General features: G+C 46.4%; 1 protein-coding gene across 4 annotated transcripts in view; it reads right to left on the bottom strand.

Annotated features, from left to right (window-relative positions):
* LRP4 (LDL receptor related protein 4) overlaps positions 1 to 20,065 on the bottom strand; it is a 262,672-nt gene that overhangs the window by 122,699 nt on the left and 119,908 nt on the right. For 2 of the 4 annotated variants that reach the window (XM_068109669.2, XM_068109660.2), the window contains exons 4-8: positions 10,751 to 10,864; positions 9,874 to 9,990; positions 6,264 to 6,392; positions 5,187 to 5,306; positions 1,449 to 1,577 (exon numbers count right to left, since the gene is read on the bottom strand). In XM_068109669.2, the coding sequence (XP_067965770.2) occupies positions 1,449 to 1,577; positions 5,187 to 5,306; positions 6,264 to 6,392; positions 9,874 to 9,990; positions 10,751 to 10,864 (609 nt within the window). Of the gene's footprint in view, positions 1 to 1,448; positions 1,578 to 5,186; positions 5,307 to 6,263; positions 6,393 to 9,873; positions 9,991 to 10,750; positions 10,865 to 11,299; positions 11,421 to 20,065 lie in introns of those variants that run through there. The other 2 variants (XM_078771057.1, XM_078771054.1) reach the window with 2 other exon arrangements.

The following is a 20,065-nucleotide window of genomic DNA, read 5'->3' as shown; positions in this document are numbered from 1 at the left end:
GTGCCAGGCATCCCCTGAGAAAGTCACGCCTGACCAGACAACACAGCCAGCGCCGATTGCAGTGGGCCAGAGAGCACCGTCAATGGCAGCCAGGACACTGGAATCACGTGACCTTCAGTGACGAGTCTAGATTTCTGGTCTATCGTCAAGATGGCCGCGCCCGAGTGTGCAGACAAGTGCATGAAGCCCACAACGAAGATTGTATAATGCCAAGAGTCCAAGCTGGAGGTGGTGGGGTGACCATTTGGGCTGCTTTTCATGCAGGGGGCAAAACTGACCTGGTTGTTCTGAATGGAAACCTGAACCAGTTCAAGTACAGGGTCATTCTGGAAGAAACATTGCTTCCATTTGCTCGTGCAGCCTTTCGAGGAAACTTTGTCTTCCAAGATGACAATGCACAGCCTCATCGTGCTCGCATGATCCAACACTTTCTTGCTGACCGTGGTGTAGAGCATATGGAGTGGCCTGCCATCTCCCCGGATATGAATCCGATAGAGAACTTGTGGGCAGAAATAACGCGTCAAATCGACCACTTGGACCAGCAGCCGACCTCTGTGCGTGAATTGCAGCAGACTATTGTCACTGCATGGCAAGCGATTCCTGTCCAAACCTTGGCAAATCTCATGAACAGCATGCCTCGACGTGTACGTGCTCTCCTGAATGCTCGTGGGGGTTACACGAAGTACTGAACTGTAATTTTACTGTCCGTAATCCCAGTCATAATTTAGCTTTTGTTTTTGTTGAAAAATTTTTTGGCTAATGTGCAAAATAAAAAGATACTTCTGGAAAACGTACAGAAGTTTAACACAGTACTGTCCGTGAATTGAGTTCGATATCAGTTTACATCACTTTCAAGGATCAATTTATTTGCTTCAAAATGTCAAATGTGGTTTTTGTTTCTTTTAAAGGTCACATTAACAAAATCTAGAATAATTTCAACATAATTCCAATGAACTTTTGGTTCTAAGTCATCTTGAAAAGTAAGTTCACCACCACAAAAAAAATATTCCATATTAAATGCCAAGTCTGTACATTATTCCCAAGTTAGGATAAATAGTGTTAATTTTTTTAAAATAATACTGAATTATAAAAAATATATATTTTAAATCTAATTTTGACTTTTAATTTTAAAAATGTCGAAGGGGAATTTTTTTTAAAGTTGCTAACCACTATCCTCAGGGATGGTCCATCCATTTCCTCTGAGCCACACATTCCAGAAGCATTCTGTGTCGGTCAGATCTACTATAATCTATGTACCAAGACAAGGCTCTGCATTGGTAAATTCTGCCTTGTTTATATTTTTCATTTCCATTTACTGCAGATAATTTGCTTACATAATAAAAAATAAATAAAATTTAAAAAACAACAAAGAGAAAAACACCAAGCACTCAAAAATATTTCCACTGCAAGCACAAATGATTACTTTCCAGTTCCACGAAACATAATACCTGAAACAGGTTCGCAATTGGCTTCATCACTCCCATCGGAACAATCCACATCGCCATCGCAGCGCCAAGCAGCGGTGACACAACGTCCCGAAAGGCAGCGGAATTGTTCCGGCCCACACACCTCGCTCACTGCACCACAAATGCAAAGGGAGAATGCTTATCCCAACAGGCTAGTACAAGTTTAACCAGACTCTGTGGTGTTATGGTTAGAACTGCTCTGAGTCTGGGAACTCATACCGAAGACTTTAAAAAAGGTGCGTGCTGCTTCCTTTCTTGACACTCAGCATTTGAAGGATAGAGCATGGATAAACAAGCTTAGGTTGGGTTATGAGGAAATCCCTTCTTGATTGCCCCCACTGAGTGCGGAGAGAAACGCTATGTCATAAGGATGACGTCAATGGTACCCAGAGTGCTCTGTGACGTGACATCACTTCCCCCAATCTCAGCAGCTGTGCTTGTTTGAAAGTAATGGAGAGTGTTCTCTCGTGTGTCCACATGTATGCATGATTTGTGGTATAGCTCCTCCGCAAACCATAGAGGCTCCAATAAAGGTTGCGAGGCTCCAATATATCTTTATATATAATATTTTTTATGGATAATATATAATATTTTTAATATATTTATATATAATATTTTTATACATATATACTGTAGGTGGAATTTGTTTCGAAAGCCATTAACTAGACCTATTGCCTGATCTATATTCCATGTTTCAGCCAGTTTCAATGTATAGCCCTTTGAGATATGAGCGCCAACACATTTTGGGCGGACGGACGGACGGGCACCAACGTGATTTCGAGAGTTTTCTAAATAAAACTCAAGAATGTGGAAACAGACATTGCTGAAATTTGGAACATATTACCTCAACGTACAAAGCATTTACTTCTGAAATTTGCAGCCGATTTCGTCCAGTAGAAGCCAAGAAACGTATTTCAGTCCCCATGTAAAAGCTGAATACAGAGAAACGATCCTTTATATGAAGGGAGGGGCACTTTGCGCCTCCCTTTGATATCCTTGAAATATTCACAAATGGTTATCGAGTGTCCTGATGCTATGCCAAGGGTTGGGCTCAACCACCATCTTCACTGCAAGTTCATTTTCAGTGGAAATTTACAACTGCGTGAAAAAGGGTCTCAAGTTTGAGGATGAAGTTTTTCAACAGGAATTCAAGAAGGAAAACGAAAATATGAAATTGCATGTACTGCTTCAGGCGAAGCCAGAGCTTAGCTCAGTGGTTCTCAACTCGTTTCAGTCCGCAGACAACTAGGCCAATCAAAATATTTTCGTGAACCACCTCCTTTTTGAGACATCAAAAAGAAAGAGTAGACAACAAACATTTTGGTTTGAAATTTTTGGATGGTGGCACGTGTGACTTTGGACAATGTTCCTGTGGACCACCGAAAAAGGTCACAGACCTCCAGTTGAGAACCACCAGTTGAGAATCAGCTCGGCCTTAGCTGATTAATGTGTAATGAAACAAGCATTCTGAGTATTGCGCTGCAATACATGTCCCCTACCGGCAGTCTGTCGTCCGGAAAACTGTTGGGGAAATTACCAAGGGTTATTTACCCACAGGTTCTGAATCGTTCCCAATCGCTAATTACCTCAGGACGGGCTCACCTGTGATTCGCACTCGGGACTTCGATTTATACACCTCGCAGACAGGTCAGCAGAAGCACGAGAAAATAAGTTGTTGATAAAGAACCTTTCGAGCCGCTAAATATCAGTAATTTATTATATTTTCCGGTTCACGATCAATGATCGATGTGTATATAAATATATGTTGCTCGGCTTGGCTACGCCCCTCCCGGAAGCAGGTGCTGTGTCGCGCTTTTGACGTTCGCAGACAAGGCTGAGGACGCGCGGTGCGGCTTGAGGAGAACTCGAGAATAAACAAGAGATATCCATTTTTAAAAAATATTTTCGTTTAATTAACGATATCTGCCAAACCACGTGCCCTATCGCAAATTCCAAAAGGACATTTTAGTAGACTGACATGCTGAACAGATCTGTGAAGTTTCCCCTCGATTGGATCAAAAATGAGGGAGGAGCTCGGTTTTAAATGTTCATGCTTAAAAACATCATAACTCTGAAACCATGTGATGCATGACGTCATGCTGGCTGACTTATTTGTTCGTCATGGGTATGCGATTCTGCCTGCAAAGTTTGGCCTCGATCTGTTCAGCCGTTGCAGAGAAAATGGGGTTTTCGTGTTTTCACGAAAAACAATATGGCGGTCGAACCACGTGACCTGTGACGTCATAATTACCATTGAAATATTCTACAGACCGAGTCCCCCCTACGGTGAAAATTTGATCTCAATTGGTCTTATTATTGCAGAGAAAATCTTTTTTAAAGGAAATTAAAACTTAAAATGGCACTGAGTTAAGGATCATCAGAATTATCAGAATTCCCAAAGTTCAAAGTGCCATAACTTGTCAAAAATGATCGAAACGTCGTGAAGTTCGAACTCGATCTGTAAGTTATCATGAGGAAACCATGTGCCAAGTTTGAAATCATTAGCATTAAGAGTTTAGAAAAAAAGTCCGGAAAACTGTTCTTTGCGTGACGGACTGACGGACTGACGGACTGACAGACGGAGGGACGGCGTGCAAACCTATAGTTCCTTCCCGTGTACACCGGTAGGGGACTAATAATGGTTTAGCGACATTCCTGGGTTCGAGAGGATAGGAGAAGCCTCACTCATTAGTCAATGACTGATCTTTGATATCGTCATTTGTCAACTCAACTTGAGACTCACCAATGAAGTCAAGTTTTCAAAGATTTGAAATTACCGCAGAATTCCTGCAGGATTCAACCTTGCAATGCGGGTCAATGGGAGACGGAAAAATAATCACATTTTGAACATCTTTGGTGTCGTGGATTTCCTGGTAGCTCACGTATTTTCTGATGGAGACTCTAGTCGACAGTGAAGTGACTTTTGCATTACTCAACATTATCCTTTTTCGTTAAGCTTTCTGCCTGGACACGGCACACAGTCCCCCAAATCCAGAAGTTCTCAAGGTGTTCACCATCGAGCACCATTTACGTGGAGCGTTTGTGGTCTCTCACAATGCACTACTCCATCAGCATAAATACGTCGCATGTTACACCCGATGGCATTAAAGTGATACAAATGAATGGCAACACCTTTACACTTTGGCAAAATATCGGTCAGAACCATTTTTACAATAAGTAGCTTCCTAAATAAACTCAGGCCATAACTCTTTTGTGATCGGGTCGCATTCGGCCCACAGATTGACAATTTCTGCCCTAATCCCATACTGTATCCCAATGCATCACCATCATCTGTTCATCACCATCTCTTGTTCATCAAGCTGTTCAAAACAGCTGTTCATCACCATCTCTTGTCTTCCTCCATCCAAAACCTTGATAGTTTCTACCCCCGTTAATTCACCCCAGATCCACTTTTTTGAAATTCCGACCTCTTTCCTGGAAGTCCTAGCTGTGTCCATGTGGGTTTTATCTCTCACCCCCCCCCCCCCCCCCACTTCCCGTGCCTCCTCTCCCCAAGCCCTCTCCCTCCCACAGATCTCCCGATGTCCCTGCTCTCAAATGTTGTACTTGTGTGCTTCCCTCTCTCTTCTCATCTTGTCTCCCACTCCCTTTATCATATGTTTTATGTGTCCGTTTGTTTTTTTGCGATTGTTACCTCTTACACGAACCTCAATCTTGTATACAAAAAAAAAAAAAAAAAAATTTAAATGCACCACTAACCACAGTTCATCTCATCAGAATGGTCCTCGCAGTCGGGCTCGCCATCGCAGCGCCATGCGGCCTTGATGCACATCCCGTCGGCGCACAGGACATCTCCTTCCCGGCATGGCTGCTGCGTTGCTGGGCACATACGGGCAGCTCAATCACCTATTGCATGGGCATCGTTATTACAAAAAAAGAAACATCTTAAATTTCGGATTTATCTTCAACATATGAACAGACTAACGCACAATCTGTACTCGCATAGAAAAACCGACAGTTGTTACATTTAGACCTAATGAACAACTGGAGCCATTGAAACTCACAATGTGTTGGTCAAAACAATTAAAAACCATGTAGATTTTTATGAGAAAAGAACGACCTATCAAACTTAATCCTACAAAAATAAGCAATTTGGTTGTCCGCTTCCCCCCACCCCCTCTCCACAATTCCCTGTCCTCTCCCCCACCCTCACAAACCCAAAGGCATCAGTCATCTGCCCACTCCAAGCCTTCAAATAACCTCCTCACCCTCATGGTCACCTATCCAACTCACGTTCCCACGAGATATATGGAAAACTTATGTGACCATAAGCAGGTTATTGCCTGTCATGGTCACCTGTCAAGTCAGGTCTGTCATTATGAAATGTGGTACCAACAGGGTGCAAGTGGTAAGAATATGCTTAACGATTCATATTTCACAATTATTTTTGATGTTAGCGCAAATTTCTCGAGTCAATGGTTGAACCGAGTCAGTTGTATTTATCGTTTCCGTGTGCATTGTCAAGTATGTTCCGCTTCATTCTGATCGCAAGGTTCTTCAGTTAATTGTGTTTCATTTTGAGTCAGTGCACCCTACTGTTGGGAACAGGTAAAAATAGTGTGAAGGTAAATGTTACGAATATTGCCAACACACCTGCGGTCAAGCAGACAGGTACACTAGGACCGATGTTTTCATAAGATATCTCTCCCAAATAGTTTTGCATTCATGAGGTCAATGTGTAACACTGGCGTCTTGGCATCTCAACATCTCTAAACTCTTTAATATGGGCCAATGGGTGCCCGAGCTGCAAAGTGGTGTTTCGTGCCCGAGACTCACAGCAGCCCGCCTCATCCGACCAATCACCGCAGTCGTTATCTCCATCACAACGGTAGATTTGAAGAATACAGCGTCCGTACGAACATCCAAACTCATCCTCTCCGCATTGCACCACTGGTGCGGGAGGTGCTGGAAGCACAGAGAGGGCGGTAAAGGTGAGTGGAAAAGCATGGTAATCATGGGCCTGTAGGAAGAATTTTGTGCAAATCACTTCAACAGACACCACATGTGAATGACTGATCACAGCATCTGGTGAGAATTTACAGATCATTAACGAAAAGCACAAAACAAATTGCAGATGCTCAGTGCTCCATTCTGAGTGTGTGTGTATATATATAGATATATATGTACGAGCTTGGCTCGGCTCACCACGTGTCGTTACAGAGGAACAGGTTTGTATTAGCTGAGGATAATAACTGTACATGAGCTGCTGTGTTATTATGATTTACACCAATCATAACACAAATAATTATTTTGCACAAATTTATTTGTAGTGTTTGTGATATTACATTTTTATAAGCAATTTAGGTTGAAAATTTAGGTTGAAATTTTTTTATTTTTTTTTATTAAAAAAGAACCCCTCAGCACATACATACAGGAGGGGCAGGTGCAGACTGGAAGTTTGGGACGATTACACCTCACCACCACAAAATTAAAAACACCTCACCACCAAGTAATTCAAAACACCTCAACACCACGTGATTCAAAACACCTCAACACCACATAATTCAAAACACCCCAACACCACGTAATTCAAAACACCTCAACACCATGTAATTCAAAACACCTCAACACCATGTAATTCAAAACACCTCAACACCACGTGATTCAAAACACCTCAACACCACGTAATTCAAAACACCTCAACACCACGTAATTCAAAACACCTCACCACCACGTGATTCAAAACACCTCAACACCACATAATTCAAAACACCTCAACACCACGTAATTCAAAACACCTCAACACCACGTAATTCAAAACACCTCAACACCATGTAATTCAAAACACCTCAACACCATGTAATTCAAAACACCTCACCACCATGTATTTAAAAACACCTCAACACCACGTAATTCAAAACACCTCAACACCACGTAATTCAAAACACCTCAACACCACGTGATTCAAAACACCTCAACACCATGTAATTCAAAACACCTCAACACCATGTAATTCAAAACACCTCACCACCAGGTAATTCAAAACACCTCACCACCATGTATTTAAAAACACCTCAACACCACGTAATTCAAAACACCTCAACACCACGTAATTCAAAACACCTCAACACCATGTAATTCAAAACACCTCACCACCACGTGATTCAAAACACCTCAACACCACGTAATTCAAAACACCTCACCACCAGGTAATTCAAAACACCTCACCACCATGTATTTAAAAACACCTCAACACCACGTAATTCAAAACACCTCAACACCACGTGATTCAAAACACCTCAACACCATGTAATTCAAAACACCTCACCACCACGTGATTCAAAACACCTCAACACCACGTAATTCAAAACACCTCAACACCACGTAATTCAAAACACCTCACCACCACGTGATTCAAAACACCTCAACACCACATAATTCAAAACACCTCAACACCACGTAATTCAAAACACCTCACCACCACATAATTCAAAACACCTCAACACCACGTAATTCAAAACACCTCAACACCACGTAATTCAAAACACCTCACCACCACGTAATTCAAAACACCTCACCACCACAAAATTAAAAACACCTCACTACCACATAATTCAAAACACCTCACCACCACAAAATTAAAAACACCTCACTACCACGTAATTCAAAACACCTCAACACCACGTAATTCAAAACACCTCAACACCACGTAATTAAAAACACCTCAACACCACGTAATTCAAAACACCTCAACACCACGTAATTAAAAACACCTCACCACCACATAATTCAAAACACCTCAACACCACGTAATTCAAAACACCTCAACACCACGTAATTAAAAACACCTCAACACCACGTAATTAAAAACACCTCAACACCACGTAATTCAAAACACCTCAACACCACGTAATTCAAAACACCTCACCACCACATAATTCAAAACACCTCACCACCACATAATTCAAAACATCTCACCACCACGTAATTCAAAACGCCTCACCACCACGTAATTCAAAACGCCTCACCACCACGTAATTCAAAACGCCTCACCACCACGTGATTCAAAACACCTCAACACCACGTAATTCAAAACACCTCACCACCACATAATTCAAAACACCTCAACACCATGTAATTCAAAACACCTCACCACCACGTAATTCAAAACACCTCACCACCACGTAATTCAAAACACCTCACCACCACGTAATTCAAAACACCTCACCACCACAAAATTAAAAACACCTCACTACCACGTAATTCAAAACACCTCACCACCACGTAATTCTAAACACCTCAACACCATGTAATTGAAAACATCTCACCACCACGTTATTCAAAACACCTCACCACCATGTAATTCAAAACACCTCACCACCACAAGATAGCTCAAGGGCAAGTTACGAGGTTTCTAGATTATTAGGTCGAGTCAGAAGGTTCAAACCCTGACCATGATTTTAGGAGCCAAACATACATGTTCAAACGGCATGTATTCCTTTATAGGGGAGGAGGTGGTGCATGAGCAGCCATTCCTTTATGGGGGAGGAAATGAAACCTCCGGCTCCCCTTTGTAAATGTGAGCTCGAGTAAATCATTCCTTTGAATCTTCTCAACCAAATATTCCAACCAAACCAAATATCTCAATCAAATATTTGTCCCCCAAATATTCCTACAGGTTGCACAAGATCTGCCAGCAACCCTCTTCTGGTGAAACTGCCAAAATCAAGACTCTCTGCTCACCTTCAGTACTTCATTCCTCTTTTCTCCCGCCTCTGGAACAAACTCCCTCACTCTCTTCAATCCCACTCCTCCCTCCAGGTCTTTAAAACAGCTGTTCACCACCATCTCTTATCTACCCCCATCCAAAACCTTGATCTCTTCCATCCCCGTTAATTCACCCCAGATCCACTTTTTTTTGAAATACTGACTTCTTTCCCGGAAGTCCTAGCAATGTCCATGTGTCTTTTACCTCTCCCACCCACCCCACCCCCCGACCCCCCCTTCCCGTGCCTCCTCCCCCAAGCCCTCTCCCTCCCACAGATCTCCCGATGTCTCTGCTCTCCATCTAGTTCTCCCGCTCCCTTTATCATACGTTTTATGTTGTATGTGTCAGTTTGTCTTTTTGTGATCAATGTTAGCTCTTACACGAGCTTCGATCTTATACACAAAAAAAAAAAGAAAAAAAAAAAAGCTCACCATTTTGTGGCTTGCAACACTTGGTGATGATGAAGTCAATGGTTCTGCATAACTAACCCTTACTTCAAGAGCGATTAACTCAGCTGGCACACATTCTCTCGGCAATCTGACATCATGTGCCTCTCACTTGCAAACCAACAATCTTTACTAAGAAAAATTAACATAAAACAGCAACTACACCAACTTGATGCGTTTGAGCACAATGGCAGTGCAGTTGTGTGAAGACCTCGAGATGGTCGATACTCACGGCAATCCACCTCATCTGAGCCATCCTTACAGTCGGCGTCACCATCGCATCTCCAGGTCTTGGCGATGCAACCACCGTCTGAACACTCAAACTCCTTGTTGGAGCATTGGCGGGGATCTGTGGGCAGGAGCATTCAATCAAGAACGACCGAAACTACAAATTTCGGAACACAGTGGGACAATATCAATGGACTTCCATCCATTGGTTCGGCGTATATTCAATAACACTCAATCTCAGATAATCTTCCAGTCTACTCTTCCGCTACATCTTTCCTGCTTCATATCCTCTTACTCCTTCCTGTTCTGCCAACCTCCATGCTTCGCATTGATCTGCACCAGCACCCCTAACTTCACACCTCCTCCATATCCACTCCTCGTCACTGGAACTACCTGTGACATATTTTATTTTAATATCACCAACGTGTAACATCCAATGGATTTGTATAAAAGCCTCTGGAAACAAGCAGGGAAAGGTCTCTGAGATGGACAGATATAGAAAGTGTGAATGGGCAGATGATGTTCTCAGTTATGGTAGGAAGAGACAAAGTGAGAAACAATATTGCCACAAAATAGAAGAATGAAAATTTCTTCATTAATTCAGAACGAGCTGAAGAAAATCAGGAAAGCTCAATGTGGAGCAAATGCTTGGATACAGTAGTGTTTCGTCAGCGAATGCAAACAATAAAAGAAGACATTAAGTGAGATGTCCGATGAAAGTAGATCTTGGAAGTAGAATGGAAAGCAGGTCACAAGGGTAAGTATGGATGGAAGAAAATGCCCAAGTAGCAAAACCTTGCACCTAGAGAGTATAGCTGAAGTACAAGGGAAGAGATAAATTCCAGGTTGATATAAGGTGTCAGGCCTGCTCGCTGACTGACCACACTGTTCATCGGACGCGTCTCCGCAGTCATCGTCACCATCGCAGTGCCAGAGGCTGTGGATGCAATGGCCGCCGTCACATTTAAACTCATCCTCCTTGCAATCCCGGGAGGCTGGGGGCAGCGCACATGCAGATTGCAACTCACCTGTCCACTTGTACACGTGACACTTTTTGGTCTCTTACCATGGCTAACAACAGGTAATGTCTCTGTGACACATACAGGGTGGCCCAACAGTCAAGAGCCACATAATATTGTATAAAGTTACAAATATGTATTTGAGGAGTAAGCAAAATGCTTTCTGATAATAAAGATTATATATATAAAACAGGGTCAATGAATATGCTGGTATATATATAGTTACGGTTTCCGGAGCGGAATTCCAATATCCCACTCCTGAACACCGAATGTTACGGTATCCAGAGGGGAATCTCACTGCCGGTACCAATTTGTTACGGTGCTCGGAGGAATCCCGCTCAAAGACACCGAATGTGTTACGGCCTAGGGTTCACTACGAGGGGGTTAACCTCAGTTCTCTGCCAAACTTACCAGACCTGGAGCTGCCGCGCACGAATAACATCGTACTTAGCAGGTTGTGAATCAGCAACGACGAACGCCAATCGGAGAACGTACCATACGTAACCTCTGGTGGTTTCCTTTGTTCCCTGATGGAAATTTACACGGCCGAGCGAAAACCGTTGGTCACCGCCTGGGTAATGTTAAAGCCATTCAGTCGATGTAAACCTGGATACGAACAATGGCGGATCAATGAAGAAGAGACATTCACGGACAGAGAGAAAGGAAACGTTTAAACAATTTGATTTAATAGAGATATTTACAATGTAATTATTTTAATAACAAAGAAAAAGGGACAAGAAGCAGAAACTTCGCTTATTCTACCCCTTATTACAATTACTATGGATAAACATCACAAGGGCCCAGCATACTCTCACGGGGGAGGGGAGGGTAACGAACAACAAAGGACCTGCCAGCACAACGGCTACGTGCTCACAAATGCCTCTGCTTGTGGCACCAAATGTCCAGCCGTCGCCACAGAGAAGCACCAACAGGTAACGACGACCCCAACACGGACCGGCAGAGTGAGGTCGATCGTCAGCACGTAAGAGTGACCCAAGCTGCAGGAGTGGAGCACACGTGCTAGGCCAACAATCCAGGCAGAGTCAGACAGGCCCAGAATGTAACAATGCAGGTGTAGATGCCTGCGAGAGGGAGACCAGCCAAGAGCTGTACTGTACTAAATGTCTGTACTGTACTAAATGTCCTTACTACTGCACTAAATGTCCACGTACTCAGTGGGGCGAGAGAGAGACCGAGAAGAGAGCGAAGTGTCCACAATGCCCAAGAGCCAGCACAACTGCGACCACCTGTGACCAAGAGCCCGGGCCAAGAGCAAGCAAAAACCGTGACCGCCTGCGATGCCAGCCACACCCAAGAGAGAGAATCAATCTCTTTAAAAATCCCTTTGTTCACCCTCCAAGGGGGAGGGGTGAAATATTGGAGGTCTCCTGGCTCCCGATTGGTGGAGCCGGTAACTCCGCCCCTTTCACCCTGATTGGTGGTTTTCTGAACCTGGAATCCATGGTGTTCCTGGGAGCCTGGTGCAATGCCTGGTAGCTTCCCTTATGAGTGGAGGACCTATCTTTCCTTTCCCCAACGCATGACATAACCCAAAATAAGGGAAAGGGACTATGAAATAACTATTCTAAGAGACCTGTATGGTGGTTGCCATTACTTTTTAGTGTTTTCTCAAAACCGCAACAATATATATATTGTTGCGGTTTTGAGTCTGTCAAGTGAGCCTAATAAAGGTTAAGGTTTGCCCCCCATAGTTAGTCACACACGTAACATGTAGCCTCACAATAGTATAGTTATGTCTTAGTATTTGTAAGCTTAGTCTTTTTCCTTTGTTAGTTCTGTGTTGAGTAGGAGCCAGGAGAATAGGCCCTACTTGCCACCGATTTTCCAGCCACCCTAGCCTCGATCCAGTTTGCTAAGCATTGGTTGATTATTGGGCGAGTTAACACGAGGCAGGCCTAGGAAGGTCAGGGCGGAGTCGAGGGTGGAGGGGCAGAAGCGATGACGGTAAGCACGAGCCGCCAATCAGAGCTCAGAGGTGGTGACGGCGGTGTGGCATCAGAGGGCGTGGTAAGAAGGTTCGAGTGAGTTCCAGAAGGTTCGGGAGGCGTAGCTATAAAACCGGCTGTGCGAAAGCCCTCGAGAGGACTCGCGTGGTAAAGGACTGAAGCAGAGGACTTACATCGGAGGGCTCGAAGGACTTGCTGCGAGAGAGAAAGATAGAGGACTCACAGAGGAACGCAGGGCTTACAGCGAAGGACTTGCGGCAAAAGGATTGGCCATAGAACTTGATAAGCAGTGAAAGCTGATGAACTTGACGAACTTGCATGAGAACGCACGCGCTAACCAGCTTGGAGTGTATAGAAGAAGAGGAGTTGGCCGCTGCATATACGCGGTCGCAGCCAGACGCGCTTATAACGAATACAGCGCATTTGAGACGCGCGAGTGAGCAAGGCTGAGTAACCGACAGCCGCGCTAAAGTCCGCCCTCTACCGTTCCGCCCCATCATCTGCTTATTCGGGAGACGCGCTGCGAGCCCCTGCCTTCGCCTGCCACCATCTTCGCGGGACGTGCCGGGGACCGTGGAGAGCCGGACGGGGACCATCTCTGGGCGCGTTGGGGAACACCTGCCCATCTGCAATTCCCTGTGTGAGTGTGAGGCGGGCCCGTTGTCCAAGGGATAAGTTAAGACTGCTTAAGGATTGCTCTGTGTCTCTTCGTCCTTGAACTTGTACATATGTGTGGGGAATAATTAAACCATTTGTTCTTCCTGTCTTCCTGATTCGATCTTTCCTGTGGTTTCCTCATTTGACTAAGCATGGCACGAATAAGATCGCTCCAATCGGGTTCCACAAATTAAGACTGCGTGGACCACGTGTACGCAATCCACTCGGCGTACTCACATCACATGTGGTTCGTGCGAGGCTTGTTTCCTCGCTCCCAGGGCAGCGCGGGGAATTAAGTACGAGCGAAAAGTAGTCCCGAAACCCTACGCCGCGTGTGTCCGGGAGGGACGTCTCAAGTCTTGGTCCCGCCAAGCCCAGAAAGACAAGGGGATTAATCCCCCCTTGATAAGGGGATTAAGGGCGGCGTAGAGAACCGTAACAATTGGTGTCAGGGGTGGGATTGGACCCGGAGTGCGCTTCACGCACTTGCAATTGTGAGTGGACGAAATTTAGTTTTAAAATCCAAAATTAAATTCGTGCCATGGCTAGCCAAAGCGGTCGAATGCTGGTGGGGGTAGATAAGGTAGAATTGATGACCCAAGACCAGGAGAGACAGTTGGTGGTGGAGGCTGATAAGGGTGCGGCAGCTGGCAAAGACAATGGCCGCGCCTCGCACGTGGCGGCGAAGGCCAAACCCGTTGTGCAATTGAGTTCCAACATGCAGTTGCTCATGAAACAAATCATAGTACAAACGAAAAAAAATAGAGGCTACGATGAAAGAAATGGGGGGCAAGATGGACGGCCAGAGTGACAAATCCACCCGGGAAAGAAAAGAATTGGGGGACAAATTCGCCCGGAACATAAAAAAATGGGGGAGGACATTGAGTGCAGGTTGAGCGAGGAGGTCGCATTGGTATGCAACGGGGTAACGCGGTGCGAGGAACGCGTGGAGAGTGGGGTAGAGCAGAGCATAGCTAAATGGACCAAGGGAATAGAAATAGCGACTCGGGGTGTGGAAAAGCCGACGGCCGTCAAATTGGAAAAAGAAATTTTATGCGCGCTGGCGGTCGTCGAGCTAGAAATAAAAGAAATGATTATAGTTGAAATTGGGGCCGCAGAGACGGCAGAGATAGAAAGTGTATCACGGGAGGAAGTGATGGAATATACGCAAAGTTTGTATTTGCACCGTGATGTCAGGCTTACTATCCCCAGTAAAGGTTTGCAGGTGCTGGTGGAGAAGAGAATCCCCAAGGTGAGTAGGGGTGTGTATGGCGCGAAAGTGTTTGGCGGGAAAAGGTTTTTGGCGCGCTTGGGATCGAGACGAAGCCCGGGCGCTCATGGAAGGTCCTTTGTGCAGTGTACGCGAGCGAATGGCGCGCGTGTGCAAGAGAAGTGTGCACCGGAGCACGGGTGTGTGAGAGAAAAGTGTGCACCGGTGCGTGAGTGTATGACGGAATGTGAGTGGGAAGAGTGCGTCGAAGAAGAGTGTGTTGCAGAGTGTGCGATGGCCGAGGAGAGTGAGAGCGAATGCACACCAGAGCGTGTTGTAGAGAGTGTGCAGGAGTGCACACCAGAGCGCGTGATTGGGTGTGTACCAGGAGAGTGCACACCCATGGACGTTACGGAGAACGTAATGGGAGAGTGTGCGTGAGGGTGTGCGATGGCCGAATGTGTTACGGAGTGTGTAACAGAGAAGTGTGCGGTAAAGGAGTGTGTGGAGGAAAAGTGTGTAACGGAGTGCGTGAGGGGCATGAGTGGGCCTGGGTGTTGTGCACCTGAGTGTGTAAGGGAAGAGTGTGCACAGGAGAGTGCCGTAACCAAATGTATGGAGTGTATGGGTGGCACTGGAGTGCCGCGTTGTGCGAGAGAGGAGTGGGTCGTGTATGGTGAGAACGCGGCTCGAGCATCGACGCAGACCGGGGTAGCGTTTAGCGCGACGTATAGCCGACGTGAGCCCTCGGTGAGTTGTGTGCTTTGTGTGTGGCGGGGATCGGCGGGGATCAGTGCCATGGCGGTCTCACAAGGATCGGCATGCACGGTTCGCGGCGGGCCCTGCCCTGTATGGTCGGTGCCACGTCGTGGCAGGAAAGGCAATCAGCACGGTTCAAGGGGGGGTTGGAGAGAGCGGAGCCATGCCCCCTGGCGGCTGCGGTGCTCCGACCGTGGGCGGTTGGGGCCATCGTGCGTGGGACCGCAAGGCCTCGCGCAGGGATGGCGCTTTGAACCTTGGCCCTTCAATGCCTCCTCCCCTGAATCGAAAATGTCGGATGGACCCAACCAACAGTAGACCAACCACCCGCATGCATCACTCGGCTTTTCGAAGCCGAGCTACGATAATGTATTTCCGCACGTAGAGGCTCAAGTGGAGTGGACGGATAGCGATAGTGTTGGGGAATGGTACCCGGCGTGGAGGAATGGAGTTTTACCATTCCTCACCTGGGCTCATGAGCATTAGATTAGGGGGATGGCAGTGACATGCACATGGAGGGACCAGCGATGGTTACCTCCATGGGGCACCGAAGCTAGCCGAGGGCGGGCTAGGTTAATTGTTAGGGATTTAGCAGACCGTAGAGGACAAGATTTAGGTAGCGACATTTGAACTATAGAGGGGACGTAGAGAGATTAGAAGGATGTTAAGGACGAGGGAGTGCATAGTCTAAAGGGAAGACGTGGAAGCACGAGTTTTAGGGGAAGTAGTCAGCTAGATGATGCTGTGTGTGTGTAGTAGTGTGTGAGGATTTGTGTATTGAGCAAATGAGGAATTGGTTGAGAATAACCATGTGTGTGAGGATTTGTGTATTGAGCAAATGAGGAATTGGTTGAGAATAACCAGGGATTGTGTATTGAGCAAATGAGGAATTGGTTGAGAATAACCAGGAATTGTGTATTGAGACAGATGGAGTTGTGTTTGGAGTGTATGGAAAAGGCATGTAAACACAAGAGGTGTGCGAGATCAATGGTGTGCGAGAGGAATATTTGGTGTGGAATGCTTGGTGTGAAGTAGAAGGTGTTGAATGCATGGTGCGAAGGAGTGAATGGGGGGAGATGGACCCATTCACGAATACCCGGGGTGGGAAGTTTAAAGCCAGGTAGAGGGCTTAGTTAAATTGTTTGGATATTGACACCTGTGGTGCGGGAAGTGGCAAGTAGTACTTTGGTTGGATGCATGAGTCAGTGACATGGCTGGGCGTGTAGCTTTGTTGGTGCGTATGGTTATTGGAGCACTCCGCCACTGGTAGTTTGTCGGCCAGGTGAGGCCGCAGGTAGGCTCTGGGAGCCAGTCAGAGTAGTGTGCGTTGTTCAGTGGGGCCCAAGGATCCAAGGGAAGGACCCAGGTAGCCCAATGCCAGAGAGGGCATCAGAGGGGTAAAGTGCCAGGAAGGGGCCTTCCCCAGTTAGGTAGTCGCAGGAGCAGGTAAGCTCGGGTGGCGACTTCAGTGGCGGAGGTGCGCAGGTAGTTGGACCTGCTAGTGGAGCCACACGAACCAGCCCCGAAATTGTGCAAGGGCACAGCAGGAAAAATTGGGGAGTGAGACCCAAATTCGTAGGGCACCGCAGAGTGGTCAATGGGGAATTCGGTTTTTAGAACCACATAGTTTAAAGATGGCCAATTGGCAGGGTATGACCCCGGGTAGTGTAAATTAGTTAATGTCAACTCGTGTAGCTAGGAAGAGAAATCCCTTCGCGCCATCCACATCCACTCACCAAGGATAACACAGCTCTGCACCAACACCAAGTGACTGATTTGAGTAAGTGAGACGCATCTCGACGTAATGAGTGACAATGTGTTTGTTCCATTCCATTCCTTCCTTCCAGGGAGGGATTGGGAGACGAATTTGGAGTAGAGGGGGATATGGGAGACAGGACGTAGGGACGAATTTGTAAATACAGGGAAGGGCAAGGGTAGTGTAAGCTGACGTTGGGGGGCACGAACGGTTAGGGACGAGCTTGCTCTGCTCGCTCTTCCGCGCCCCTCATGCTGCATTACCTTGTATTGCTGTGTACCTCTGTGCCCTTTCCGCTTTGCCGGTTGTGCTTTGTCTCTCCCCCACCCCAGGACCAATTTGGAAGGGAAACTGTGCAGCTGCACCTTGCTACACCTGTGCAGCACCCCTGCTGGCACTTTGCTGCCGTACTCCTTGCATTTGTTATAACTTTGCTGCACATGTGCAGCACTTGCTGCCACAGACACTTTGCTGCACATGACCACATTACACTTATGGACCACAGGTTTTGTGGCCTTACACTTTTGCTGTGCAGCACTTGGCTGCAGACTCACCTTGCATCTTCGGACCACTTGTTTTGAGTGGCATCAATGTCACGCAGTTGGACCGCATAGGGTTGGCCCTGCTGGCAAATACAATAAACATTTTTGTACATTTTTATTATTGGCGTGCTAGGAAAGAAGAACTGTAAGTTTTATGCACACAGAAGGTGCAGGAAGCACGAAGAAGATGCCAGACAACAGCAGAAATGTGAAACGTGAACTTTTGAAATGTGTATTTGTGCATTGCTGTGCTTTCCCTTCCCCTCCATTCTTCTTTCCAAAAAGGACAGGTCCTGGGTCATAGAACTGTAAATAAGGTTAGGTTTTGTGCTTGTATATAAAATGCTGCCCACCGACTTTATGTTTAGTTTGAAAATAATTCCGCAATTCGGTTAATTGTGGGCGAGAGTCTGTCAGTTAGCTACTCAACGCAGTAGGTGGGACATATTTAGTGTTTTAAAACTGTCGCATACACGGGTTAGAGTAAATGTTTGGGGGAACCACATCTAAGTGTCACATGGAATTAAAAGTTAGTCCCAACTCTTTCTCAAAACCAGTCATTCCAGTTTTTGTAGGTTTGACTCGGGCACGAGTCTGACGAGGGAGGGGGGCAGTGTTGCGGTTTTGAGTCTGTCAAGTGAGCCTAATAAAGGTTAAAGTTTGCCCCCCATAGTTAGTCACACAAGCAACATGTAGCCTCGCGATAGCATAGATATGTCTTAGTAATTGTAAGCTTAGTCCTTTTCCTTTGTTAGTTCTGCATTGAGTAGGAGCCAGGGAGAATAGGCTCTACTTGCCACCGATTTTCCAGCCACCCTAGCCTTGATCCAGTTTGCTAAGCATTGGTTGATTATTGGGCGAGTTAACACGAGGCAGGCTTAGGAAGGTCGGGGCGGAGTCGAGGGTGGAGCGGCAGAAGCGATGATGGTAAGCACGAGCCGCCAATCAGAGCTCAGAGGTGGTGATGGCGGCGTGGCGTCAGAGGGCATGGTAAGAAGGTTCGAGTGAGTTCCAGAAGGTTCGGGGGGCGTAGCTATAAAACAGGCTGCGCGAAAGCCCTCAAGAGGACTCGCGTGGTAAAGGACGGAAGCAGAGGACTTACATCGGAGGGCTCGAAGGACTTGCTGTGATAGAGAAAGATAGAGGACTCGCAGAGGAACGCAGGGCTCACAGCGAAGGACTTGCGGCAAAAGGATTGGCGAAAGAACTTGATAAGCGGTGAAAGCTGATGAACTTGACGAACTTGCACGAGAACGCGCACGCTAACCAGCTCGGAGTGTATAGAAGAAGAGGAGTTGGCCGCTACATATACGCGGGCGCAGCCAGACGCGCTTATAACGAATACAGCACATTTGAGACGCGCGAGTGAGCAAGGCTGAGTAACCGCCAGCCGCGCTAAAGTCCGCCCTCGACCGTTTCGCCCCATCATCTGCTTATTTGGGAGACGCGCTGCGAACCACTGCCTTCGCCTGTCACCATCTTCGCGGGACGTGCCGGGGACCGTGGAGAGCCAGACGGGGACCATCTCTGGGTGCGTTGGGGAACACCTGCCCATCTGCAATTCCCTGTGTGAGTGTGAGGCGGGCCCGTTGTCCAAGGGATAAGTTAAGACTGCTTAAGGATTGCTCTGTGTCTCTTCGTCCTTGAACTTGTACATACGTGTGGAGAATAATTCAACCATTTGTTCTTCCTTTCTTCCTGATTCGATCATTCCTGTGGTTTCCTCATTTGACTAAGCGTGGCACGAATAAGATCGCTCCAATCAGGTTCCACTAATTAAGACTGCGCAGACCACATGTATGCAATCCGCTCGGCGTACTCACATCACACGTGGTTCGTGCGAGGCTTGTTTCCTCGCTCCCAGGGCAGCACGGGGAATTAGGTACGAGCGAAAAGTAGTCCCGAAACCCTACGCCGCATGTGTCTGGGAGGGACGTCTCAAGTCTCGGTTCCGCCAAGCCCAGAAAGACAAGGGGATTAATCCCCCCTTGATAAGGGGATTAAGGGCGGCGGCAAGAGAACGGCAACAACAACAACAAATATATATATATATATATATATATATATATATATATATATACATATACTAGCTGAAAGCACCCGGCGTTGCCTGGGTTATTTTTGAATGAATTTACTACTATAATTCAGCTTTTACTCGCGGCCGTAGAAGATTGACAACGATAATTCAGCTCAGCTTTTAATTGCGAAATGGGCCTGGCCCGGCCAAAGTGGCCTCAACCGGCCTCGCCACCTAGCCTAAAATCTTCCCGGGGCCCGTCCCGACAT

The sequence above is a fragment of the Myxine glutinosa genome, chromosome 1 (genome assembly GCF_964187855.1).
Source record: "Myxine glutinosa chromosome 1, kmMyxGlut1.1, whole genome shotgun sequence".
Classification (NCBI taxonomy): domain Eukaryota; kingdom Metazoa; phylum Chordata; class Myxini; order Myxiniformes; family Myxinidae; genus Myxine; species Myxine glutinosa.
The sequence above is the reverse complement of the archived record's forward strand: the minus strand, read 5'-3'. Positions and strand labels throughout refer to the sequence as shown.